This window comes from Triplophysa rosa, linkage group LG4 (genome assembly GCF_024868665.1).
Source record: "Triplophysa rosa linkage group LG4, Trosa_1v2, whole genome shotgun sequence".
NCBI lineage: Eukaryota > Metazoa > Chordata > Actinopteri > Cypriniformes > Nemacheilidae > Triplophysa > Triplophysa rosa.
The window spans coordinates 17136928-17164881 of NC_079893.1; the positions used below are offsets into that span (position 1 = coordinate 17136928).

General features: G+C 38.2%; 1 protein-coding gene across 2 annotated transcripts; it reads left to right on the forward strand.

Moving 5' to 3' along the window:
* The first annotated feature begins 287 nt into the window (after positions 1-287).
* anos1a (anosmin 1a) lies at positions 288-24659 on the forward strand. Of its 2 annotated transcripts, XM_057332471.1 has the most exons (14): positions 290-651; positions 4517-4564; positions 15374-15436; positions 17117-17339; positions 17638-17822; positions 17959-18088; positions 18279-18475; positions 19172-19313; positions 19460-19576; positions 20930-21018; positions 21480-21651; positions 21847-22064; positions 22397-22541; positions 22760-24659. In XM_057332471.1, exons 1-14 carry the CDS (start codon positions 472-474, stop codon positions 22807-22809), a joined length of 1959 nt encoding a protein of 652 aa, XP_057188454.1. In that variant the 5' UTR covers positions 290-471; the 3' UTR covers positions 22810-24659. The 2 variants fall into 2 exon arrangements, with proteins under 2 accessions (XP_057188455.1, XP_057188454.1); XM_057332472.1 differs by lacking the exon at positions 22760-24659 and having other exon boundaries at positions 288-651; positions 21847-22077; positions 22397-22514.
* The last annotated feature ends 3295 nt before the right edge of the window (positions 24660-27954 follow it).

The following is a 27954-nucleotide window of genomic DNA, read 5'->3' on the forward strand; positions in this document are numbered from 1 at the left end:
GTGTCTCACTTACACTATGGAGGTTTAATAGTTTGAGAGGCTGAAAGACACAACAAATGGAAACAGGTTACAAATTATTTAAGCAAAACAACAGCAATTAATATGACAAACGGGTTGAGCAAAGTCTATCTATGCTTAAAAAATAGCTAATTCATGGTGTTGCTTCTTAAAACACCCAATGTTCGTACCAGACAGTTGCGTTTTAACCGTGAATAATCCACAGAGCGCAGCGCTCCGTCACATAAAAGGTGTACGATATCTTCACCACCAAACATCTGCTGCTGTGTTGCTCCCGGTGCACCTGATCCCGCGCATCTCACGGGCCAATAGCCGCCCGCGTCTCTCTGCAGGCAACGCCCACACGCGCTCGTTGAACTTTCATTATTTGCATCAAGCGCCTGCACGACACGTCCAGTTTTACTTTGACGCGCTTCAGTAGACGTGTCAATATAGCACTTGCAGTTCGCCAACATGCGCGGCGCGTTTACCGGTCTATGCGTTGGGATTACACTGTTACTGAACAGCGGATTTGTTGTCTTGAAGCGCCAGGACTCGTCCTCAGCTCTTGGCAGTATTTTCCGTACGAGGTGCGCCGCCAGGTGCCTGAGCCTTCACAGTACGCGCATCGCGTTCTCCACAAGACATTTCCAGGTAAAGTGAAATCAAGTTAACACGTAAATGTTATTGCGTGCGTATAATTAAATATATCGTTACTGGATAACAAAGTCGGTTATACAAATATATCCCAGTTCTTCTTAAGCAAATAATAATAATAATATTATACGGTCAGATATATGTTAGGTGTTATTCTTAAAACTACAAAAAAATAGCATAGTGTCTATTATGTATAAATCTTTGAGTAAATGTAACATCACTCTACACCTGCACTTTTTCAGTAACGTGAAACTGTTATTTGTAGAGCTGCAGATGTACAGCAGCAAATGAATACAGGTAAAGTCACTCACCAGCTCATCCATTAGAAGTCTAACCATTACCCAGTGGAATTCTGCCTATAACCAAACATAGGTATAGGATTAAAATAAGTACATAGAAAACAAATCTTTGTTAGTCTGAATATCAACACTGGTTTTCATTAGAAGTTTAAAGATACTTGCAACTCTGTTTATGTTGGTTATGACAGACTTTCGAGGGGTGTGGGTGCAGTGGAAGAAGAGTGTGAGTGTGTATTAGAGACTTCCTGTGTGTGAGCGTGCACGTGTGTGTGTGCGTCTTATATTTTATGAGGGTTTGTGTTGTCTCTCTGTGTGTGCGTGTGTGTGTGTGTGTGTGTGTGTGTGTGTGTGTGTGCGTGCGTGCGTGCGTGCGTGCGTGCGTGCGTGCGTGCGTGTGCGTGTGTGTGATGTGGGGGTCGTCTGCTTCCCTTGTTACTGTTATTAAATTAATCTTCATTTCCTTCCTGATCTTTATCCTGAGTTTTTTAATGACACTGACCCAAGAACAGACAACTGGATGGCCGAATTCATTTACAGTACTTTTCCTCCAAAGTAGTATTAGAAGATTATTTAATTAATATTCAGCAAGCTTTTCGGTGATATAATGCAATGTTTCTACATGACCGAAGCCATGCCTGAAATTACACTGACCTTTAAGAATCAGCGCCCCATCCTCCCAAAAACAGTGAAACATCCAAATCCATGCATACAGCCATTCAAATTAAGTCTTGTATCTGCAAATGCCTTGTCTGCTCATCACAGTGACAGTCTTGTGGTTTATCTGGGCCAGGCATCAGTGCAGAGGGAAGCAATGCACATCAGTCTCTGTTATCAAATGCTTTATTCTATGACAAGCTGTCCCTCTGGAGATGTTATCAAATTAGACACTGGTCTAGAAGCTCCTCATTGTGTCAACGCTGACACTACAATATGTTCAAAGCATTCCTAAGCTCTCAAACTCGAACAGCGGCTAGTGTTCTCAAACAGCTGCTCTCATTCTGCTGTCCGAGCAGGAGCTGAACTAAAATGAATGCCTTTGGTATCTGATGATCATTGTCTTCGTGTTCACTGTACATCCCTAAAGCCCACTCATGCTGTCTCCCAAGGGGGAAGCCATTTTGGCAATTACCATTTTTCCTCTAGTATCAAATGGAGACTGGGGTCGTGGGTTAATTTGAACAACCAGAGCTGAATGTCAAGTTGTACTGTGGTGTGGCATAAAATCGAGTCTTTGGGAGCTATCACCGGTGATTAATGATTATGGGATCAGAGCATTTAATGTGGTTCTGAAAATATTTGTTGGTTAAAGGCGGGGTGTCCTATTTCTCTTAGCCGTTGTTGATGTTCAAATCACCAAAGCAAACATACCCCTATCCCCATCTTTCACTTTTGCAGAGGTGGGTAGTAACGCGCTACATTTACTTCGTTACTTTTACTTGAGTAACATTTTGGAAAATATGTACTTTTTAAGTAAAATTAAAAGTGTGTACTTTTACTCTTACTTGAGTAAATTTCTAATAGAAAATCTGTACTTTTACTTCATTACATAACTTACATTGCATGACGTTCCTTCGTTCCTTCATTTTAAAATATGCTTTTTAAAATGCGTTGTTTTTTTCAAGGTTGTCGTCTCTTTTTACGGGCATTCCCGAGTGATCGATTCTTTTGAGTCGATTCTTTTGAAAGCATTAATTGAACAATGGGCAAAACCATTTGAATAGGCTAATGAATCAGTTCAAATGATTTGTTCAGTTCGCTGCACGATCTGAATCATCTGAAGCAGGATTACTCACTCCTCGTAGCGCGAAACTTAAGAACACGCAGAACACAAAGAGCGTTGGATGAAGTGGATATTAATCTATATCTATACAATCAAAATTGCAAATGTGTCATATTGTTTGCCAGCAATGATAAATGCCCGCCGTATGCGCGCACCCGCGCGACCTGTTCGTCAGACACAGCAACATGCGCGTTACCTGTCAGACACAGAGACGTGGGCTTGCAGAAATATACATTTGAAGAACAGAAGGAAGAAAACTTGTTGATGGGCGTGTGGTTCACTGTTTACTGTTTGTTTACAAGTAAGAGCGTTTCACAAAACACACGTGACACAACGCGAGAAAACATGAGCTTTGTTCAAAAATGTGTCTTTCATTTAAGAGAGCACTGCAGATGTTCTAGAATCTAGATCATCTCAGGAAATGCCCTGAGTTTAGTTCATGCTTTAGTTTGACATGGTCTATTAATCTAAGTAAGTTGTGTAAACTACATTGACATCAGGACTAGATGAAATTTACAGAAATGCTTGTCTCTTCTGTGTTTGTCTATTCTTTAGTCTCTCTAGTATATTGCAAAGATATCTGCTTATGATAATTAAAAATATTGATTAAAATGTAATATTAAAATATTGGCATTAATATTAATTTAATGTAGAAGGCCTATATAATCAGATACAAAGTAACTAAGTAACTAGCTACTTGAGTAGTTTTTTCATTGCATACTTTTTTACTTTTACTCAAGTAATTTTTAAAATAGTGACTTTTACTTTTACTTGAGTAACAATTTCTCTAGTTACTTGTACTTTTACTTGAGTAAGATTTTGGCTACTCTACCCACCTCTGCACTGTTGTCAGTGCTCAGCTCGGCTAATGTCTGTCCTGTGCACTGTGCACCTTACTGCTGAAGGTTGTTTTGGAACTCGGCCCGACTCGGTTGTCTAAAGCGTAATTCGGAAATCAGTTACCCCGCCTTTAAGTCTGCCAAATGCATAAATGCGCAAATGTAAATGTAAGTAAGTGCATATGCAAGTATTTCAGTTGTACATTGCAGCTTTTGTCACTGAAACACACAATCTGTAATAAAAGGAATAATAGTTGCAGATAGCTTTCACACATACCTTTTCACTTGAGGAATTAGATTTGTGTAGTTTCAATGCGAGCACATGTGTCATGTCCACGTGACAGAACCATTCTCCAGACTTGATCCACCGATTCCACCACAGGCTAAAATTTATCTGTTTAGACCTATTCCCTATAGTGGCTATAGCTGCCCGATCTGGCAGGGATGATTGTGTGGTTTCCTCAGTGTTCACACCATGTGCAATAAAATATACAGCCTTTTGTTAATGTTGTATTCAATACCCATTATTCTGAACACAATAGGTATCCTGTTTCATGCCAACCTACAAATAAGCTTGAAACAGCCATGTTCTTCAGAGGAGCAAAAGGCTTTGACAGCTCCTGACATGCTACAGTATAGAACATTCTGAGATCTGCTATGCAAACAGGTTGTGTGTTGCTGATGAGAGATACTGTATCTGAGGTTTAAGTGCTGAGGGTTAGCCGTCTTCAATAAGTGAGGGGATTTACAATGACTGTTCTGATTAATGTGCAATTTCACGAATGTTGTTTTGCTTTTAATAAATAAGAATAATGACTAAATAATAGGAAATATCTGTTAAAAGGCTCTCTGCTCAGAAGGGACATATTAAAACGAGCCTGCCTGGTGTGACGGGTGATCACAGAATTTTCACATGCATTTCCATCTGCCTCTTCTGTCCACAGAGTAATGGATCCCTTGGATGGTGTCAGAGCCATAAACAGTGTGCAAAGGTAATTTCTGTCAAAATTACATAGAATTTCACAGCAGCTTGACATAAAAGCCAACACAGATCTGTCAGTTTAAAACATTGCTATGCCTGTATACCTCCCGTAATGACATCATACATCATTGTAAAAGCTACTGTATCAGCTATTGCCTTGGACTATTATATCTAGCCACCAGGTTGTCATAAAGAAATGAGATTATGATTCACTAGCAATGCTAGAGGTCACGTCGGTAATGAGACTAATACAAATGGAATTGAAACACTGTGCTTTTTGATTCATATTATATTATACAGCCAGTGTTTTGACTTTTTTTGCCAGGCAATATGCTAATTTCAGTAAAAAACTCAACCCACTTTTCCTAATGAGGACATTAACATGCTCTAGCAGCCGTCATTAAATAACAATAATATGCCAGTAGCACGAGGGGAATGGAACTGACATATTGCCAATGCAGATTTTCCACACATTTCACTGTGGTATTATGTAAAGCTCCCTTTGATGTATTGCTGAAGATGAGGGCTGTTCCATCAATGCGCCATGCCTGCATTCCTTTACATAAGCAACAATACGCACACGCACAATGCCACCCAAATGAATGTACATCTGGACGTTTGGAAATCTTTTAAAACAGTTCATGATTGTGCATGTATGGTTAAGCGGCTAAGCAGACTTTTCATAGCTTAAGGATTCGAGATCTTGTATGCATTGATGTATGTGCACATATGGTTGGAAAGAGCACAGCACGTGTATTCATATCACCCCCGGGGTAAGTTCTGTTGAACAGCCAGAGTTCTGACCTCTCTTCTACGATCCATGAAAACATTTGGCCAACTGGTTCATAGATTTTTATTGCATTCTCCAGAGAGTTTTCTCTATTGGCTTCAAATAAGGACAATGCTTTTTAAACACTTTCTGGACATTATACAGAATCCACATTCAGTTAGTAGTCAGAAAGCAATATGTATGTAATACAGCATATAATAAAACTGTTTTTTTTTTCATTATGCAGAACCATTTAGATCAGTTTAGGTTTAGTACTATGTGGAAAGGAGTATGAAAAAGGCACTATATGTCCTGTCAAAATATTCAGTCGTCTTCTCAATTAAGACATTGTTTCTATTTATAAGTTGTTTGCTCCAAGAACACAGAAATGTGCGTCAGTAAGTTCCCAATAATACTGTATATGTGTCATGGGATTCATGGTAGCTAGACCCGTTAAGATAAAGATTCTCACATAACTTTGGTGGTTTGCTCAATGCATTCACACCTGTTGGCTTTCAAACCGCATTCAGGTGAACCAGCTTCAAAACATCATTAATTCTGTTTTGTGAAAATCCCACAAGAAAGTGTGCATGTGTGATTAAAGATCCATATCATCACAGACTGCATTCACACACAAAGCAGACAGCAGCCTTTGTTCTTCTAGCCTTGTTTACCATTGCATCTTGTAACTGACATTTGCATTCAGTTTAGGGATCCTCCGATACCATTTTTAAAGACAGAGTACTGATATTTTTTTTCTAGTAGTCGCCGATACCGATGCCTGTACCGATTTTTTTTTTTGGGTGAGGTAGCAATTTTCCAAGCACAACACACTAAAACTAATAAAAATAGAATAGCTTCTTTATTACAAACTTTCAAAGCACAAATTTCAGTCAGCTCTGTCAGGTGTCACTTGAGGTATCGGTCTTTGGTATCAGTGTATCTTTACGAGTATGAGTATATGAGCTTGGTATCGGGCCAGATGGTGCATCCCTCATTCAGCTCATGTACACAAACAACCATTGATAAATGTTATTGCAGCAGAAGGATTACAAACTAGATTTATGTCAAAAAATGTCAACTCAAAATCTCAAACCTTGTTCTTTCTCAGAAGATAGTTAGGTGCCAAAATGGGAAGGGCAATTCCAGCATTATGGATGTGACATTTACACTACCGGACAAAAGTTTTTGGACACTTGAGTGAAATGTTTCTCCTTATTAAAAAAACTTGATCTGAAGGTGTATGCTTAAATGTCTAGGGCTGCAGCTATAGATTATTTTAGTAATCGAGTATTCTACTGATTTTTCCATCGATTAATCGGGTATTCGGATAATAAGTACTTTTTCTTTATTAAAAAGCAACACTAAATATACAAGAGAAAATAAGACAGGTCTCTTAAAATGAGTAAAACAACTAATTTGTTTTTCCTTTTTAGAACAATTAAAGTTTTTATTGCTGAAATTGCATACATTAATATCTGTGAAAACTAAACCCATTTAGTACATTCCATTGCCATATTACATTCAAATGCAATATAATACAAATATATAAATAAGAAACATGAATAAAAAGAAAAAGAATAAGTTCAAAGATAAACAACTAACTTCAGCTCATGCATTTAGTTTATATAAATTAGTTTTAGTTTCGTTTTTTTACTATTAAATAGTAATATATAGCCTATGATTTTTATTTTGGCAGGTTGTCGGAAGACGCTTATTTTTTAGTATGTCTGTTTCTTCACTCAAACAATAACATGTTCATGAAATAAACTCTCAGAGCAACTCTGGAGGTGAAGTTCATGTCCTCATTCAGCGCAGACGCAGACAAATTCATGAGCAGAACAGCCAGATGACGTGTAAATAACAGGATTCTGCATCCACAAGTCTGCATCTAGTTTGATGGACTCAATGCAGCCGGAAAACAAGTTTCACTCGCAAAATAGACTAAAACAGTAAAATAGCAGCTCACCATTTCAATAAGCTATCACTTATTTATCAGCATGAGAAACACATGTGAGCGTGTGAACAGACTAAAATGCGTGTGTCTCACGGTGAATGCGGGAGACTTGAGAGCCCTGTAACATGAACAGAGTTTAGCGAGCTGTGCGTCAGTAATAACGGTCCGTGGGGAAACGCAGCGCTCCGTGTGTACTGTAGTTAAAAGGATTAAACGAAGCTTCGAGGCAACAAAATTTGCCTCGATGATTTTTTGTATTCGAATTACTCGAGTTACTCGAGAATCGTTTCAGCCCTATAAATCTCTGACATTAGTTTAGTAGACAAAAATATAATTAGATTATAATAATATTTTCATATAAAAACTAACATTTTATTTAATAAATATGTTTTTGAAATGGATGACATTTTCACTGAATAATGAAGAAAGAACAGCTAATAAGAGCAAATAATAGATGGGAACTCCTTTAATATTGTTTAAAATGCATCTCACACTGTAAAAATAAAAGGTGCCTCAAATATCCTGTTGTGTACTCAAAGAACCTTAAACCTTATTTTAAGTGCTTCAAAGCTCCTTTTCTCATAATAGGGTTATTGGTGGAACCATTTATAGTCTTTGTGGTTCTTCCAGGAACTTATTAGATTCTTGAATAACCCCACATTCAGTTGTGAAGTTCTGGAGTCACCTTTTCACTACACTGGGACCTCAAAGTGCTTTGCGGGTTATTGAAGGAACTCAAATTCTAAAAAATGGTTCTTGTAAGATCTGTAAACTTGTAAGTGGTTCCTGAAGAATCTCTCTTGTACAAGACAGTATCTAGAGGAACTCCCCAAAATTCTGAATGAAATGGGGATTTTTAGACTGATCATTTTGATGCTTTATAAGAATAGGCCAAAGTTTGGTTTGTGGTCCCTGCTATGTGAACACACATTTTAAAATCATGCACATGATTAGAAAAGGCTAAATGTTATTTTGCTTTTAATTCTTTTATATTTATTAATATTGATATTATATTAATTGGAGACAATACTATCATTCAATAACTATTCATTCCATAAGATCCTAAATCACTGAAATCTTTTGAAAATGTAATGTTGTTGTGTTTTCCATTCGAACAAACTGCAGCTGCTCTGTGTGTTTATTGTGCAGTCTCGCTCTCCACAGTACTGTGGCGCTGTTGGCCCAGTGTCGCAGCGTCAATGCATGTGGCGCTTTCGTTAGTAATATGTGTGTTTAACTTTTTCCAGCTCTGCGCAGACCGATCACCTTATGACAAAACGCATACGGCATTAGAATAGCATTTCTAAAGCATACAGGGCAGTCAGTTCACAAATAGCTCTCACTGTGCTTTGATGCCATACGCCGTTTCGTCTGCGATCAAACATCTGACTGGCACACACGAGCCTACGAGTTTTCACCGGTGTGTCCTCTCGCGCCACAGGCGGGAATTCAAAATAACGGATGGCAACAACCTCTCGTCTGTCCCATTGGAGGTAAGTAAAGTAAAAATATATAAATAACTGAAATATATTAACTATATACTATTTATACAAATGTGTACTCTGACACGTCTAATTGTATGGCCGTTTTTGGCTGTTTAAACCGTTTACTTATTTTATACAGTGTAGACAGCGCTTGTTTTAGCCGAGATGCTAACGAATATAAGTTAATAATGAAGCTTGTGGGGCTAACGTTAAATGACAAACAATGACTTTTAGCCACTTTTAGCTATTATGTTCACTTTTAGTGAATGTATAGCTCTTTTTTTCTTGTTGTTTGTGTTGAATGGTTTCCCCACCCATGTTACATAAATTGCCTGTAATTAAATATTTTTATCATATTCAGTTCTGTTTTTATCCTTTTTCCTCAGAATTTTCAGTATTTTCCAGTTGTGTCGACAAAAAAGTAAGTATTATATTTATTATGATTTTTTTATTGTTATGTTATTTGTTATATTTGCACATGTAAAAACACTCACTGACTAGGGTTGTCACGGTACCATAAACATGTCTTACGATACTATACCAGCTGAAGTATCTTGATACCAACTCAACTCAACTCAACTCAACTTTATTTATATAGCGCTTTTACAATTTTCATTGTTACAAAGCAGCTGTACATGAGACACATTGACTACAAGCAAAACAATCAAAGTTGTACCTGCAAAAACAAGAAAAGGTTGAAAACACAGAAGACAGACACACCCACACACAAAACACTCCACACACACAACACGCACACACACCAACACACACAGACACAGACACACACACACACACACACACACACACGTACGTACACAGACAAGTACGCACACACACACACGCTCAGTGAGAGCACACATTTAGGATAAAGGAGAGAGAAGCACAGGTCAAATATAACAGATAATAAATTCCTATATGCAATATTAATTAAGTAAAACTTTAAGATTCTAAAGCAGCCCCCCCGGTCAGGCAGATAGTGCAAAAACAGTATGCAAACGGTGGCGAGACCAAGTAGTATCAGGATGCTGTGCCATATAATTCAAATCTATACACAAAAACACAGATTTAGATTGAACATTTTGTATTTACTATAGTAAACTGTATTATACTTTGCACTAGAATATGTTGTTGTATTAACTGTAGTAATTTGATAAATTGTAGCAAAAACATTTACATTTAGTCATTTGTGTATACTGTAGTATACTTGAATATTTACTATGATAAGACTCAAAAACACTAGTATCTATGAGTTTTAGTAGTTTACTGTAGTAAATACTAAAGTACACTAGATCATTTTTCACGTAGGAACTAATTCAAATGTTGGACAAATTTAATTGATACAGCAGTCTTTATAAAGGGAAATATTAGGCTTACTTTAAATGCAGAACTAAAACGGCCAGTAGGTGGCGTCAATTTTCCACTGAGTTAGTGAATCATTTAACCAACTCGTTCAAATCGCCAATTTGAATCATCAACTCGCCCGAGACATTTAAAACACATTCATTTAGGAGATAAACACCGCAAAAATGCAGATGTAAGTGTTCAAATAAATATGAATGCGCATATGCAACATTAACTACGGTACTACGATACTACCGGTATTTTGAAGCTTTAGCATCGCGATGCTACCGTAGCACCGGAACACCGTGCAACCCTATCACTGACAATGAAAAAATCGGAATAAAGTGGATTGTTGATATAAATAGCCTACTGTACTCCTTAACCATAGACCAAAGCAGTGACTAACAGGCATTGTAATATTTAGTTTATTGTTACATTTGTAAACCAATTTGTGATGTGCTAAATGATTAAATGTAATGTTTTGAGATGTTATCTTAATCCCTCTTTTTTGTATCCATGTCTTGTTCCCAGGGACACCCAAGGCCAACAGACCCAGCTCCAGCCCGCCCTGATGCTCATCCTTGCACTGCCTGGGACACCTAAGGCCAACAGTCGCAGCTCCTGTTCTCTTTTTGCCATAAATACATATCTACTTTAGCAATACATAATTGTGAAATGCACTATAGAAATTATTTTGACTTTGGATCCTCACACCACCTGGTAATAGCAGGAAACCCATTTGGAGAGAACAGCATTGTTTTTTTCTTGCTCGCAAGGATTTGCTTTTTGGCAAATTACAACTTTACCATGGGTGTAGGCCTTGCTATGAGAGACTACTTTTTTGCTGGACTTTTTTACAAACCAACACAGTATTAATTATACATTTGATTTCATGAATTTAGAATTGTAATGTACAATATTTACTATTTTGTGAATATTTATTCAATGTAAATTGTTGTTGTTTATCAATAAACTGTTTGCTTTGTATTTGCTTTTAGTAGTATTTCTGCATATTAAAATATTGTGAATAGCAAATATAAACTGAAATGGTGCCTTGAAGCACCAAAGATGGTTCCAGAACATTTTAATAAAAGGGATCCCCAAGAAGCCTTGAGGGTTCCTCACAGAACCGCCCCCCTTCATTAAGCGGTGCCTTGAGTTTCCCCTGAGGGTTCCGCCGGTGTGGCAATGTGAAGAACCCCAAATGGTTCCTCAAAGAACATTTCATTTTTACAGTGCAGGGTGAGACCTCAAGAAGCTGCTTGATAAAATGACAAACACCAATCAAAAGGTGACTACACTAAAGATGATGTTTAGATTTTTTTATAGTTCCAACATAATTCCCTTAGTTCCCTTTGTTTTATTCCATTAATTGTATTATTATTCTAAATTGTGGAAAATGTATGAACACATAAGTGAGAAGTGTCCAAAAACCTTTGACTGGTAGTGTACATTTTCAGGCAAAACTTGAAATATAAATTCTCTGAAAATGTATATTATCAATATATTGAATTATCTGTTTATATTTTACTAATCCCCTGATAACCCCTGATTCCAGACATCAGATAAATATCAGTGTAAGCTTTTTATTTTAAATACAGTTTAAAAAGAGAACAACTCATGTGTTATGGATGTGACAAAAAGGATGCGTGTTTTTGAGAGACAACATGCTTTATAGGATTTCTGTGAATTAAAATGTACAAACCAGAAGCAATTAATACCCAACAAATGGAATAAGGATGGCTCGTCATAGACCAGAAGATAGTTATTTTATTTAAAATCTGCTCATTTATGAGGAATATGGACCATTATGAATGTGACAATTCACTTGACTGTAAAACTAGCTTTAAAAACAAATAAGTGCTTCACATGGGTATTTAAACCACTTAAACATTGACATCTGATCTTTCAACCTAGATTTTTTCATTTTAAGGTTGACATTTGCATGGAATTACCTGGAACTTAAGAGACTTTCGAGACCCGTGGCCTCAAATTGACAGTTTGGCCAATGGCCTCCTCTTGATTCTCAGAGTGACTCATTTTGAATCCATACTCAGACAGCACTTGACAAGCTCTTCACCTAAAGAATGCTTCAGTTTAGCATGCTATAACTACAGGCCTACTGCAATTTTGCCTTTTCGAAGGACACTACACATGTTAAAGTAAACAGGCAGCCCTCTAGCTAATTGAAAGATCTGCTTTTGAATATGATTTAGCAAGTGGCCTTTTTAACATTCAAATGCCATTGAAATAATTAGCGGGTCCTGAAAATTCTCTTCATCGCTGTTTTGACGTATTAGCGCTGCGGGGCACCACTGCAAGTGTGAAATCGAGAGAGAAAGCAGTTGTAATGAACAATATTTTTACATTTTACATTAGTTACAGTCACTGTAAATAAATCGCTGAGGCTGATGAGAAAACCTCTCAGAGCTAAAGACTAAATAAGGCAAATACAATTTGTCTGAAAATCAGCCACAGACATGGGTGGGATTCTTGCTTATAACACATTATTATCTAGGCATGGTTTTCAACACGGATGAGATGTCTCTGTACTGGACCCAAAGCAAGCATTATGCATGGCCTCAACAGACGTCATTCAGGTCATCCCAAGACAATTCTGTTGCTCACATGGTGCTCTTTCAGATTTAGTGTTGTTCTGAGTTTGGCTGATATGTTTCTCCTAAAGTGACACAATGGAACAATTGTTGACATACCGAAAATGTAAAAAAGGAAGCAGGAGTCTCTATGTGATCTTTATTAAAGATATTATTTGAATTTTTGTAAGATCATCATGATCGAATTCATGAAATAGATCCATTTTTTTCACGTAATGCTAAAAGTCCAGAACATGCATAGCTAAGCCTCTGGCTTGTGTAGCTTCTTCAGAGGCATGACATTGATGCATGTTAGCTGAACTAGAGCTACATCAATGGCTTAATCTCCACGTCTGCAGTTCTTAAATAACCTTTTTTTCCTAAGCTTGATGGAAATGCTTGATTTGAGCCTGAAATGGGGCGGAAAACTAACTGGCACTGGGGTATAATAAAGACACTGGAGGAGAGAGCTTTCATGGAAATTACAGGTGCTTCTTAGCGGACCAGCGAATGGTGTGGGTTGACTTTACAAAGGTTATCCTTTTTGCAAAAAGAGGCAGCAGTTTTAACCCACCATCCCAGAATTGGAATACTTCACGTGATAAATAGTTTTTCTTTGTACTGTGCTTTTGCCTCTACCATGCAATGTATCATATAGGGCTGTTTCACAAAGAGAGTGGACCATTGTGTGGTGCAGTTGAGAGACTGATAAATGGGACCGGAGTTTTGAATGTGGCGTGCCTCGGAATAAGCTTTTGTTTACAATGGTAGAGGTTAAATGAGATTGTATAGTTTATAAAGAGGGAAATTAATCTACTGTGTCATATAAGGTATTACTTATGTCCGATAAATTATAAAGCCTGTGGATGTTTGTTCTACATTGAGTAAATCATTCACAGAGTATAAGATGTGCATCATAGATCATGTGCCACCAATTTTTTTAACACTTCATAGTCTTAATTTTTAAAATGATTAATGATATGTACACTGTTAAATGTAATTTAAGTTCATAAATATTGTAAAATTGAATTAGTTTACAAAATTTCTTTTTTGTGTAACTGTTAATCAACTTCAGTTCACTTGCATGTAACATGCAATGTCAGCATTGTCAGTAATTTATTCTTCAGTCATCAAATGCTTGAAATGCCTTTTTTTAATAAACTAATAATTTATTTACCCCAAACCTTGTGAAACCTGCAACTTGTCTGACATTTTTATCTATGCAAGGCCTTGTTGAAAGGATACTATCCAAGCATATTATTTTTTTAAAGGTTTTTGATTTAATTAAATGTAAATGGTGGCCACAGCTGTCAAGTAAAATGTCCATCATCTGCAATTTTTGTACATAAAACAGAGATGTCCCTCATCTCCTCTGGTGTTTCACGGAAGAGAAGACAGTCATGCGGATTTGAAACAACATAAGGGGCAATAAATGAAGACTGGATTTTCATTTTTGAGTGAACTTTCCCTTTAATGTGGTGTTAGCACGATGAGTTGGTAGTTGATTTCATTTGTACGGGAAACAAACCACTATTCTCTCAGCTGCACTCTCAAGCTACTCCGAGACAGTGTTTCGTGTGGTTAGAGCACTCAAGCTCCAGGCGATCACAGCAGGGCTCTGGCCGCTCTGAGCTCAATAAAACTGCCTCCTTTCCTGGCCTCTGACTGCCCCTGTGCCTCTCCCATTATTCATAGTTTCCGATGACTGCACCACCCTGAGCCTGCGCTGTCTTTAAAAGGTGTGCATTTTCACTGCCCTCCTGGATAAATGTGTTTCCCACCCTCATTTTCACTCCGAAACATTGCCCCAGGATAACCCCAGTCCGCATGATTTAGTCACACAAACACACATATATTAACAATTCACACACACATACTCCTCACCGACGGAAATATGCCTCCACCTCATTCTGAACACTTTCCTCATATTAAATCCCTGGATTAACATCGTAATGCAAAACTCTCGAAAAAAACCTGACACGTGCAGAATTTCTCCTTCGGAAGGAAGTTTGCAGGTTTTGCAAAGGTGGTGGTAAAGGTTGACGATTCATGCTGATCGAAAATTTGAACTTCAGAATAAAGACAGCTCCTAGATCAGCATAATGTATAGTGTTCACAATCTCTTACCCAGCAGGCTACTGCGGTGCAGTATTTAGCCCCAGCTCCACAGTGACCGCTGTGTCTCATCGTGGCATGAAATTGGAAATGTGAATTCCCCAGAGGCGGCGGCCATGCTCAGTCATGCAGGAAGTGAAGTGTCAATTTTAAGGAAAAGAGAATAGAAGATGAGCGAGGGAGTGAAGGACAATGAGATAGAGAGAGTCAGGTGTAGGCAATGAAACGAGAGACTTTTGGCATGTGTGCAAAGAGCAGCATTGCTTGAAATATTGCAATGCTGAATCCAAATGTCAGTGATCACAAAACGTTCCAGGTTGCTCTCCACTGGCATTTCCAAGAAAAGGTGTGTAACAACAGCCATCAAACACCTTTCGCACATGATCAGAAACAACTAATATGAACCGGATGAATGATTTGAACTCTAGATTGGTTGAAAATCTCTCTTCAGGATGATAGATTTTTTTTGCTTTACCATTCCTGAGTGTGTCTGTATGTAAAAGAAGAGTTCCTTATAACCAATATTTCTCATACTCAGACCTTTCCTGTCTGTTCACAGTGCCTGGAGCCATGCAAAGACTCCTGGGAGTTGAAAGACGGACCTTGTCAAGATTTATGTGAGGTACAGACCGCAGCAGTCTTCACAGATCTAGTAGTTTCTGCAGGTGTGCGGGTACATTTTGATCCAAAATGAATGACCTTGCTGTTCTGGTTTTCCAAATATTAATTCTCCATTGTCTGTCTTGACAGACTTGGCTACCATATAGTAGCAGCTGGCATATGGGTTGCCAGTTCCATTATTCGAAATGATACGTGTAATGTTCTACTCTGAAATTAATTCAATTCAATTCAATTTTATTTATATAGCGCTTTTCACAATGTGCATTGTTCCAAAGCAGCTTTACAGGAGCAAATAAGAAAAACACAGAAAGGTAAAACACAGCACAGTGCATGGTGTTTATAGACCAAGCAAGATCATTATAATAAATAATATCTAATAAATAAATGAATAAATAAATAAATAAATGCAGTCTCCCGGTGAGCAAGCCAACACTGCACTGCTCTGCTGTGGCGAGGAACCCAAACTCCAATGCTGAATAATGGAGAAAAAAAAAACCTCGGGAGAAACCAGGCTCAGCCGGGAGGGCCAGATCTCCTCTGACATGTCATAGCTGCACTCAGTGACCCCGACCAAAGCCACCGAGCAACGTCCACGAAGAACAGGGAGAGCCCATGAGCCGCGACCCAGGAAGCCCCACCCGCCGAAACCGTGCAGGTCCAACCCGGTCCCATTCCGTGATCAACAACAGACAACAGAGGGACAACCAGGGAAAAGTAGTAATGGCATAATTAACTTTATTCCTCTGTTGTCCGACATCGACCACAAAACAAAAAAAATATTTTTTAAAAATCTGAGAATACCTTTCATTTTATTTGTCGTGTCCTGTAATTGTGGCACAGTCACAGCTTTTAATACATTTTAAAGTGAAAGTGACCTATTTGTCAGGTATGGTGACCCATACCCAAAATGTGACTGGCCCTGAGAATCAAACCAGCAACCTTCTGGTCACGAGTCAAACTCTCTAACCATTAGGCCACGACTGCCTATCTTTGTCAAGTAGCTGTTCCACTTTAGAACAGTGGGGTTTCAATCTGCCAGAAGCACTGATTGGAAACTTCATCCATCATTTCAGACATTTGTGTTCACAAATTTAAATGAGCCATTCATTACCAACACATGTATTAAACACATTACATCTCGTAACCATCTTGTAATGAACATAGTGCTACAACCAAATGTGATGTGAATAAATATCCTTAAGGGACAGTTCACCCAAAAATAAAAATTCTGTCATCAATTACTCACCCTAAAGTTGTTCCCAATCTATATTAATGTCTTTGTTCTGATGAACACAGAGAAATATATTTGGAATGGAAGAATGCTTGTAACCAAACAGTTCTCAGCCACCATTGACTCCCATAGTAAGGAAAATGACAGTGGTAGTAAAAAGTGCCGCAGAACCGTTTGCTCACCTACATTCTTCAAAATATCTTATTTTCTGTTCAACAGAACAAAGAAATTTATAAAGCAATTTTTTCTACTATAGTAGTCAATGGTGGTCAAGATCTGTTTGGTTACAAGTATTCTTCCAAATATCTTTCTCAGTGTTCATCAGAACAAAGCAACGTATACAGATTTGGAACAATTTAAGAGTAAATGAAGACAGAATTTTCATTTTTGGGTTAATTGTTCCTTTAATAGGTTAGACTCAGGTATTAAAAAGATCTCTAATGTCCTCAGCACGCGTTTCCCAAGCGTCACGGGGAATGTGTTACCAGCTGTGAGTTTCTGCGCTCAGTGATGGTGGTAAAACAGGGTGACTGCCCAGCGCCAGAGAGAGCCAGCGGGTTTGCTGCTGCCTGCGTGGAGGGATGTGAAGACGACGGAGAGTGTTCATCCCAAAAAAAGTGCTGCCCGAACGGCTGTGGACACACTTGTCAGTCCCCAAAGAATCTTTACAGGGGTAAGAACCAGCTGGCTTAACCACAGCTACAACTGGCATGGATATGTTTTACCAGTATTTTTCAGTAGTACGACTGTAGATAAAGTATACACTGATACAGAATTTGTGGGTCAATAGCTTGTTATATACTGTATATAGTTTTGCCTTTTGCAGCTAGAAAAAAATAGGATATAAATCCATCATCAGCATTTTATCAGTAAACCACCAATATATTTATATATATCATAAATGTGCGCAACATGCACCAGTTTAGTCCAGATTTAATAACATAACTTGTTCATTTTGCTATGATCCACAGGTGCTCCTCTTAAACCCAGAAAGGAGCTGGTCTTTGAGGAGCTACAGTCTGGTGCACTGGAGGTGCGTTGGTCCTCGAAGTTCAATGTGTCAGCGGAGCCGGTGTTGAACATTTTGCAGAGGAGATGGAACTACGGCATCCACCCCAGTGAAGACGGAGCCACTGAGTGGCAGGTGGTGGCACGGGTAAGTCTGAACATGCGTTTCATGTATAAATTAACACTCGCGGTGTATATATAATCCACACTCTCAAAGTGTGGATTATATAAACACTGTGAGAGTTAATTTGACCCTTTTTAACACTGGCGATTTTGCTGTGTAGACATCAGAGGAGCGTGTGTGGTTGACAGACATTCGGCCCGGTCGCTGGTACCAGTTCAGGGTGGCAGCAGTCAATGTGCATGGGACCAGAGGATATACCACTCCCAGTAGACACTTCAGATCCTCTAAAGGTGTGTGTGTGTGTTGAATATAAGGGGTTGATTTATGTCCTTGATAATGATTAAAGCAGTTTTCCAAGATTGCTAATATAACAACATTAGGAAAGTTCAATGTTTGCATTATTTCATTGTATGTCATGTAGTAACTTTACTAAGTAGTATTTCTAGCATGGAATTGACATCAGTGTCACCCCCCTCTCAGATCCCGCCCCTCCTCTGGCGCCCTCTGACCTCCACGTCAGCGACATGACCTCTGGTGCAGATCGCTCTGTGTCCGTCCGCCTCAGCTGGATTATGACTGCAGACCTGGACATCCCTGTCAATCACTTTAAACTATCCTGGAGCTATTCCGACCACACCGTGCTGCCCAAACTCAAAAGGAGACAGACAGTCAATGGGGTAATTCATATCATCGCCCCGCACACTCCACTTCTCTGCCCACCCTCTCTCTCTCTCATCCTCTCTCACCTTCTCATATACTGGATTGTTCCCAAAACCCCTTGAGTGTTAAGCTCCAACCCGTTTCTCTCTGCAAGCGACAACAAATTAGATATCTCGGTGCAAATGGTGCAAGATAAACAACTGGAGATCGAGCCTTTGATCACACCAAGCCCTTAATCTGAAAGCTTCAGACGTCGAACTGGGGTGGTACAGCATTGCATCACCCTTCTTGGCAAATGCAAACACTTCTGGGCGCCATGTGATATGCAGCCAAAAACAACATATCCATTCTAGTTCTGTTTGAGAAAAGGAAATCTCTCAATAACAGCTGAATTGTTTAGCTTTGAGTGAGATCATTTTGAAGAGTTTATTTTTTTCTCCCTATAGGTATCCAAGAGATGGTTGTACTGCGTCCTTAGGGACTTGGAAGTTTAGTCTATAAAGAACCTTGCTGAATGTACACTAGTGCATAATGTATAACATATCATACAAATTATTAGAGTAGTTTTTTTATACTTGTACATGATTAGATCCCATTTTATAGGATTACAGGGTGGTTAACATTTATACATGATGGGATTATTTTTCATTCTCATATGGGAGCCATATGTTGTCATTCAGTTAATGCATGCTATTGTTTGTTTGTTTGTGTAGGACTCTACCTATGCTGAGCTGGATGGCTTGAGAGAGAACAGGAGTTACGTAGTGGAGCTGCAGGCAGTTTCATACTGGGGTCAGGTCCCCCTCAAGGGATCCAAGGCCATACTTCAGTTTACTACAAACCAGAGACAATCCAGTATGAAACTATTCTTATAATTGCTGCACATATTTTGCTCGGTACATAATAGCACTCATTTGGGTGTTGTGAAGTACAGTGAAAAACAGCTGTAAATGTTTTCCATTCGTAACGTTATACATTTCCCCATGTTTGATGTAACACAGATTTGGAACCCACATTCAGCCCAGTTTTCGTAAAGCCCCAGTCAGATCTGTTAGACGTGGGCACACCGTTTTATCAAGATGGACAGCTTCAGGTCCGGGTTTACTGGAAAAAGGGAGGTATGACAGAGGCAATACATCATGTCTTTATTCTAGGAAGAAAAACTTTTCTACTGTATTACTGTCTGCATTTAATTTCTCACATAGAGCTATGCTTTCTGTTCGTTAAAGGTTTGATTTTGTGTAGATAAATAAAGAACAATATTTTTTTGCATTGAAAGTTATAAAAACAACTTTCTAAAATAAGTACAGATCTGCTTTTGTGCTGATGAATTGATGAGGCATGTCTTGGCCTAACTTTACATTCGTCAGCTTACCATTCAATAGTTTCGTTCTGTTAATGAGTGATGAGTTGATCGTTCATTAAACTTAAAAATAAAAGCTGCCATGTAAATGAAAACATATTACTTCATACATGCCAAATCTTGCAAAATGGTGCACATACACATTCACATTATACTTTGCAAGGATGTCTCATGTCAAATCCCTAATATTAATTATTCTAATTTAAGTTTTTTTTCCAAACTGTTTTGTTACGTACAATAATATTACAGGTGCTTTGCATACTTTACTTTGTTTTGCATTGCACTGGTTTTGCTTGTATTTCCTTGATTTTCTCAGGATACAGTATGTAAAAAGCAATGTTTACTAAATGTCAATTTTAATTAAGAAATTATATGATTTTAGTTTTTTCAACCACTTTTTATTATTCAGGGCAAACGTGTTTTTTACTCATGTCAGGTTTTTTTACTATGTTTTTACAAAAAAACGCATAGCATAGTGATTTAATAGAGGCAAATGACATTACCCATTTATGATGTCTATGTTGCTTGAAATTGAGATAGTAAAGTCTTTTTACTCTACATACATTTTTATGGCTGTATTGATTAGAAATAGATCACCTTCAAAATAAAAATTTTGTCATAATTTACTCACCCTGATGTTATTTTAAACCTGTGTGATTTTCGGCAAATGTTGAGAAAAAAAAACTTTGGTCCCCATTGACCTCTATTGTATGGACACAAAACCAATGCAAGTCAGTTGGGACCAACGGTTTTCTGTTACCAACATTTTTTGAAATATCTTCTTTTGTATTGTGTTCTGCAGAAGAAACAAGGTTTGAAATGACAAGAGGGCATGTAAATACTGACATAATTTTCATTTTGAAGGTGAACTATCCCTTTTAAAACCTATAATGTAAAATAATGCAATGAAATGATCTAATGGAAAGTTTAGATAAGCTTTCACACATATACAAAAAACATGGAACAATCATATACATTGAACATGACATGTTTACTGCAGAATTTGGACCCACATGCAGTATAAATATCTTAGAAAATCAAAAGGGATTGATGAATCTGGCATTGTTCACTGATGTAGCAAGAGTCTTTAATAAATCTTTCATTTCAGATCCCACTGTGAATCGTTACCGTGTACAGTGGTCTCCAGAGTTTTGCAGTCACAATGGATCCAGAACCCAGGAAAAGCTCATCACCCAGGTAACCAGTCAAGAACATTTCTTCCATCCTCCCTACTGGTGTGAGGCCACATTCTGACAGCTCATACATAAGATGGATTTCCAGAGAGAGGATTCATGTGTTGTTCATTGATCTTTCATGGTGCATGACTCAACCATGTGCGGGAACGTCCCTTATGCACCCATTCTAGAAAGCTACCTTCAGTTCAGAGAAACATAAGAGGACATTTTTTAGGATTTCAGTGTAAAAACATGATTTATCACAAGAGAGGAAGATGTTAAACTTTATGACACATTAAAAATGGAAAACGAGTATCTTTATCAGCATAGAAACTGTGAAATCTCTTCCTGTGTTTTGCAAGACATGAACTGCAGATTGCATCTGAATTGCGATTAGCCACAGGTGATTAGTCATCATATTTCTTTATTAAATTCTTCTCAGCAGAGTTGGAGTTTCACATTTGCTTTCGTTTCTTTGAGCAGGAGAATTTTGCCAGCCTTCCTGGTCTTCAGTTCTCTTGCAAATACAAGGTGATCATCCAGCCTGTAGGATCAAAGGCTCGAGCACAGGCGGAGAGCACAACCTTCTACACACCGTCATGTGCAACCATTCAAAGCAAGAGCCCCAAACCCATTCCCTGTTCCACTGCCTCAGGTTATTCAAAGATTTTAATAAAATAAGATGACCGTACTGCTAAAATTATTACTCTCATCTACAAAACCATTCCTTTCAGAAGATTAAATTTGTGTTTTTTTATTATGAATATTACCAAATGTGCCTTTAAACTAACAAATTCATTATGCTGTGTTGCGTGATTCTTATGTGATTATGTGTGTTCTCTTAATGCAGTGGTTCCTCAGAAGGTCCTGATCAAGGCAGAGAACCTGACAGCAGCATTTTCTGTCTACATGGGAAACGTGACTGGCCTTTTCTCATGGGTGGTGGGGATGCCTCAACCCCCACAGCAAGTCACGGGGTACCAGGTCACATGGGCAGAGCTCATCACAGAGAGCCGCAAAAATAATCTGCCCAACAGTCTCATATCTCAGTCTCAAATCCTGCCTCCTGTAAGTCACGACGGTAAAGATAGTTGGTGACAATCAAATGTTTGTGTTTGTCAGAATATGTTGGGTTTTCGACGCTGATGTGTCAGCATAAACCAGCTCTTCTAAACTAAACCATAGTTTCTGTAGGTTACCATAGAAACTACTAAATTTAATAACCAAAAATCTATTTTATTTCATTGAAGTTTGTATCTATTTTTACTGTGTGCCTCAAAGTTCTTAGACAGCGTAATTGGATTTTTGAAAACTTCACAGACATTATGATTTGATTTTGAAATACTTCACAGACACGAATCATCTAACTTGTCAAACTTTCTCCCCGTGCCTGCATTTAGGAGCGTAACATCCTGGTAGTTTCTGGTCTTCAGCTTGCGTCTCTCTATAGGCTTGAAGTCCAGGTAATCACTACAGGAGGACAAGGACCAGTAACTTCCAGAACCTTCCAGACACTAGCTCAAGGCAGGCCAGTCCTGCATTACAGTAAGCTTTTTAGTTACACCATACAGCTCTTGATTCTTGCGAGGACTCATTCCCTTACTCATTTCACAGTTTATATGAGAAGCTTGTAGCCATGAGTCTAAATCTTTATGGGGAGGGCTGAAAAGACATTCTTGTTTGAAGGGTAAACGAATAAGTTCTGTATAGAAGATGAATAGCTCTCTCTTAACTTTGAAGTGTCACTTTACTCTACCCCGTAGAACCCCGGATTAAGAAACACCATTTTAGGTCGGTGATAGAACGGCACTGAAGACCACATTGCAACGATTCATCAAAAACCAGACCCGACTCCTCAGGAAGACTCCTCAGGTTGCGTTTCAACCTGAGCCAGTCAACTGCCTCCGAACTTATCATGGGGACCTGCTGTAATGAGAAGATCATAATGATGTGATTGATGTTATGATATCTGAGGGTCCAGTAATTTCCTGTGGGGCTTCCACAAACTAATTAGAATTGAATATGCAACAAAGATCTGGGCATCAATACCAAAAGCCATATGATAAAACAAGAAACAATTGAAGCACAGAAATGAATGGATTTGAAACTGTACCCTTGTGGTTAATCGCACCTTCCTAAAAATGACCCGAAGCACTGCAAATCCAATATTGCATGTGATGACTAATTTGGTTTGACTTGTAAATAAGCCTGACACAATACTGTTTGTGGTTTTGCATGTGTTTGTTCAGCATGGAATTTTTCTGCTTGTTTGCGTCAATAGCAGCAAATGAGGTATCGATGAGAAATGAATTGCAGTTCTGGTAAAGGAGTTCTTATGAGGTTGTAATGTGGTGTGTGCTCAATATGCTGTGGAAATGTGTGTTTGCATTCATGTAATTCCTGTATATACTATATGTTTTTTATTTATTTATGTATGCAATACAAATGTGTTACGTGGATTTGTAACTTTCCGTGCGTGTGAAGATGTACAGTACGTCTGTGCATGAATGTATGTGTTCTTGTGTGCGGGTTCCCCAGCATCATTCGCAAACAAACCCTTGCAAGGATAATTTGTATACATATATTTGTTAATTCCCATGGATGATACAAATTGATGTACATATTTTATATGATTAAATCTGTTAAACCTTGTTTTCCCTTCATAATACTGGTCGTGTGTTTTGTAACAGTGCTGCCTGTGTGAATATAAAATTGCACGTGAATCCACACTGCGAGCTACATGGCAGTCAAATCTTTACCATTAAAAATGCATTAAGAACATCCATATAAAACGATGAATTCCATCCGAACATTGACACGTTTTGCTAGTAAAACACTTCCAGTTGATACAAAACAATCATATTCTGTCCTGCACTGGCAAACAACTTCCAGCCTATAGCAATAACATAATTGGGTTTACTTTTCAATGGAAAGAGACAGTCTGTTGATGCAGCTAGACAGGGTTTTGCCTCTATTTCTGTGGTTCAGTGTGCACGCGCAAACCAAGCAGTCATAAAGCCCTAAGCTCAAGGGACAAGTGTGTTGTTACTCAAACATACACATATCTATGCAGGCAGCTCTTGTGGCTGTCTAGTCACTTTCATTAGAATTCAGCTCCACACCTGGCCCTTATGTCACATGGAAGCATGTGCATGTGTGCTTGTTTGTATAATATAGTATATCGATATGTCCTGTTGTCATTACCCTTTACAATAATGCCATAGCAGATAGATGGCATATACAGCATAGCCTCCATTAGTTTCCTCTGTAAGCTTTTCTATATTGTAGATGCACTAGCCTACAGCTGTTTCTTAACATAATTCACATCTACACACATTTAGATTGTATCATGGGATGGATATTACATGTGGCTTGTTTGGATAGTCTAGTATGACTTCCATATGCTGTACCTCACATGTAATTTTCGTGTATACTATGTGTGTTTGTGCTTGGTTTAAGCTGATGCACTGATTTATTTTTTCTTTATGGGTAGGCTTTATAAGACTATGAAATATGTCTCTTATTTCACTCCCTTTGGGAGCATCGCACTGGAAAATTTAGTTTTTTTTTTAAATTGTTTTCCAGTAACAATATTTAAACATACTTGGAACTAGATAAATCTACTTATGAAAAAATAGCTTGATATATTATGAAATGTTTTCCTGAAATCTTGCATATTTAAAAACTGGGAAAATATGATTGTATTAAACAAGAAAAATCAAATGGGGTAAGACTTTTTTATTTTAAACTTTATTTGAGATGTTACAATATTTTTATAATATTTACATAATATATACAATATTTGTATCTCAATCAGTTTTGCTTCTTGTGGTACATGTATCATTTTAAAAATGAATATACTGTACATCAAAAACAGAAGATTCACACATTCCTAAAGTGATCTCCAAAATGTTGCTTTAACTGGGAGTTTTCAGTTTATTCCTCAACCTCATAGCAATAACACATTGTAAAAACCTCAAGGTAATGCTTATCTTGTCAATGCCGTCTCATCGTAATCAATTAAGTAGAATATATTCTAATGTGAGTTGTTTGAATCCAGGCCTAATGTTAGTATAAATGATACAACGAGTGTCTCAGTAAATCAACGGAGCTCTTCATGTTGCACCTGGAGTTGAACTGTTTCACGGAAAGCATTAGAAAACAAAACGGTCTGGTTGGAAGTGTCTTTAGTTTCCCCGCTGAAGTGTTGAACTGTGCCTTAGGATTTATGAGAGCTCCTGGACTCTGGTGACCCAGAGACAGGGATTTAGAAGAAAAAGTGGGGGCTGGGGAGTTTGGGAAGACTCGATCCGCTTGCAACACATTTATAATGCTCCAGAGAGTGACCGGAGAATGATACTGAAAGAGGTTGAGAGAAAGGGAGAGGAAGGGAAAAGGCATCAGGAAGAAAGGAAATCTTAAGGCGAGAGAGCCAAAAGATCGAGGGACAGCAAGGGAAAGAGAGAATAGATGACTTTAGGGACTGAACGTGTGAGTAGATGAAATATGTATCAACATAGTTCACACTTTGTAAAGCCAGAGGGAGATGTGATATTTCCTCTTTCCACTTTCCCATGGGTTGCCTCACAACTGCCAATCACATAAGAGGCATTTAAAAAAATGTCTGCACTCTGGCCTAAACTCTCACTTACGGCTTCAATTGTTTAATAGGCATCCGTCAAGTACCAACTACTTTAGCTTGTTTTATTTTTTCTGTTTTCCAGAAACTCTACAGCAAACCTTTTCTGGGTCTTCTTTAACATAGAGACCGCTCAAATCCAAACATGGAAGACTTACTTTGTGATGGAGTTATTTGACCCAGCTTCTTTTCATTAGCAGCTTGTGTGAATGCTGTTTTCTACCAATCTGCAAAGCTCTGAGCTCATAGCGTTTGTTCATCAAGCACTGCTTTGATTTTTATTATTTATTGTTTGATTACAATATTATTAAATTATGAACATTTCTGGGAAGAAGACCCTTGTGTAGCATGGAGTTGAACTCTTTGCAAGAACAATCACACACACTCAAAACAATTCAAATATAATTTACAGCTTAACAAATTATTTCCCGCCCTTCCTGGAAATTTGCACAAGAAATGTGGTGGCACCACAACGAACAAAATATCGTGTTTGATGGCTTAATGTTTTTGTTTACATTATTCATTTTGGCAACACTTCCAAGTGCAACATGTTTTAAGGTACAATGTGTTCTTGCGAATGTTGCAATGTGGCCTTCGCATATCCCGAGCCACTTTAGAAGATTACACGGGTGAGTGCTGCCAGAATAAATCATTACAAAAATATGTGGTTCAAAGGATAATAGCTTCCTGTATTTTCAGCATTGTCTGACTGAAATGAAAATGAGTGTTCGGGATTGAGTACACTTTTGTAATGACCTTTAAATACGATCTTTAAATATGATTGAATAATAATTGCTTGGAAGATAATGAAGTCAACATCAATGAGATGTAATGCAATTTTCCAGTTTAATCTAATAGAATGTGCTCTGGATTGTAAAGCGGGCCTTGCCGTGCTCCAGGGAGAGACCTTTGGCTATTACTGCAAGCCTGTTGTTGTTGTTGTCGTCATCTCGCAAGTGTCCTCTCTGATGGATACAATAAGAAAGTGGGACACGGACAAATAAGAGGATCGCTTAAATGTGTGTACAGCCGTTTAATACAGAGTACACATATTTGTTTATGTTTTCTACATTGTGTGGTAAGTGCCCATTTAGATTTTAAAATGTATGTGCGAGCACAAGTGCACGTGTATGTATTATAGTTCCTCAGAGTATGTTTTTGTCTATGAGAACAGATGTGCAGTTATTACTCTCAGTTTTATGGCACTGCGCTGATGCTGTTTTCTCCCATCATCACCCAGCACAGGGAGACGTTATTGTAGCACTGTATATTTGATGCTATCCAATATAAGCAATATATATTTTCTATGAAGAAACACTTCGCCATTAAATTAGATCTACTAAAAAGAGCAGTGATGTGGTGACGTTATGAGGCAACGTTCGAGGGAAGCTCCTGAGATAAAGAGATTATGGTTCAATATAGACATCTGGGGCCCCTTGAATCTTCTTCCATGAGGATTAATGTTTTGAAACTTTGTTTTTGCGGAGCACAGCACTGAATTTGTTTGTCAGGCTCCGTCGAGTCTTTTTATTTCTTGTCTAAATCCTCTTTAATATGGATTATGCATGTTGTCTGCACTGGGATTACTGGCAATGAATTCCATAACAAAATAGCAGCAAAACAAGATATTTTTGTCTGCTGCATTGTGGGCACTGCAAGAAACCTATGTGTCAATGAAAAATCTGATTTGTAGCTGACTGGACTAGTGGTAGCAGAGCTGACAGCAAAGCCGCATAATTTTTTTAACAATGCAGTTCTAGCCTTCTGATGGCCTCGAGCGAAAATTCTACTGACTGAGTGAATTTCCACACTCATTTAGGAGATCCGCTATGACAAAATACCAGATTAATGCTTGTGTTTTTCTACATCTCTTTAAGGATTAACTCAGCATGGCAAATTAACACAGAATGTTTTCATTCACATTCTGAATTATTTATTTTCCCAAGCCAGTTGCCGTGGCAACACCTTGTTGTATTCCACTGGTGATACATTAATCATCCGTAATGCCATTAACATGATTTGTAATATTTTTGTTGAGCAAATAAATAAAATACAACAGTAACCATGGAAGACTGCGAACAAGTGCGGTGTTGTTCAGGACCAGCACTGTGGATGATTGAGTCGTTAAACTGAAACGACAGCGCTGTCTGCGTGATCCTAGATGAGACCAGGACAAACTCCATGCCAGACAGACTTTCCTTTTGTTTTGAACACGGTGTCAACAACAATCAGCCCTTTTAAATCGCCCACCGCTCTAGGTCTGGACTCCCTCAAATGATGGCCAACCTCACTCACAGCCAAGAGAGAGATATATTACCT

Coding starts and splice junctions, on each gene's coding strand:
- anos1a (XM_057332471.1), top strand. CDS start 472: ATGCGCGGCGCGTTTACCGGTCTATGCGTTGGGATTACACTGTTACTG. Junction 4,565..15,373: donor GCCATAAACAGTGTGCAAAG/GTAATTTCTGTC, acceptor GTCTGTTCACAG/TGCCTGGAGCCATGCAAAGA. Junction 21,019..21,479: donor AGGAAAAGCTCATCACCCAG/GTAACCAGTCAA, acceptor TTCTTTGAGCAG/GAGAATTTTGCCAGCCTTCC.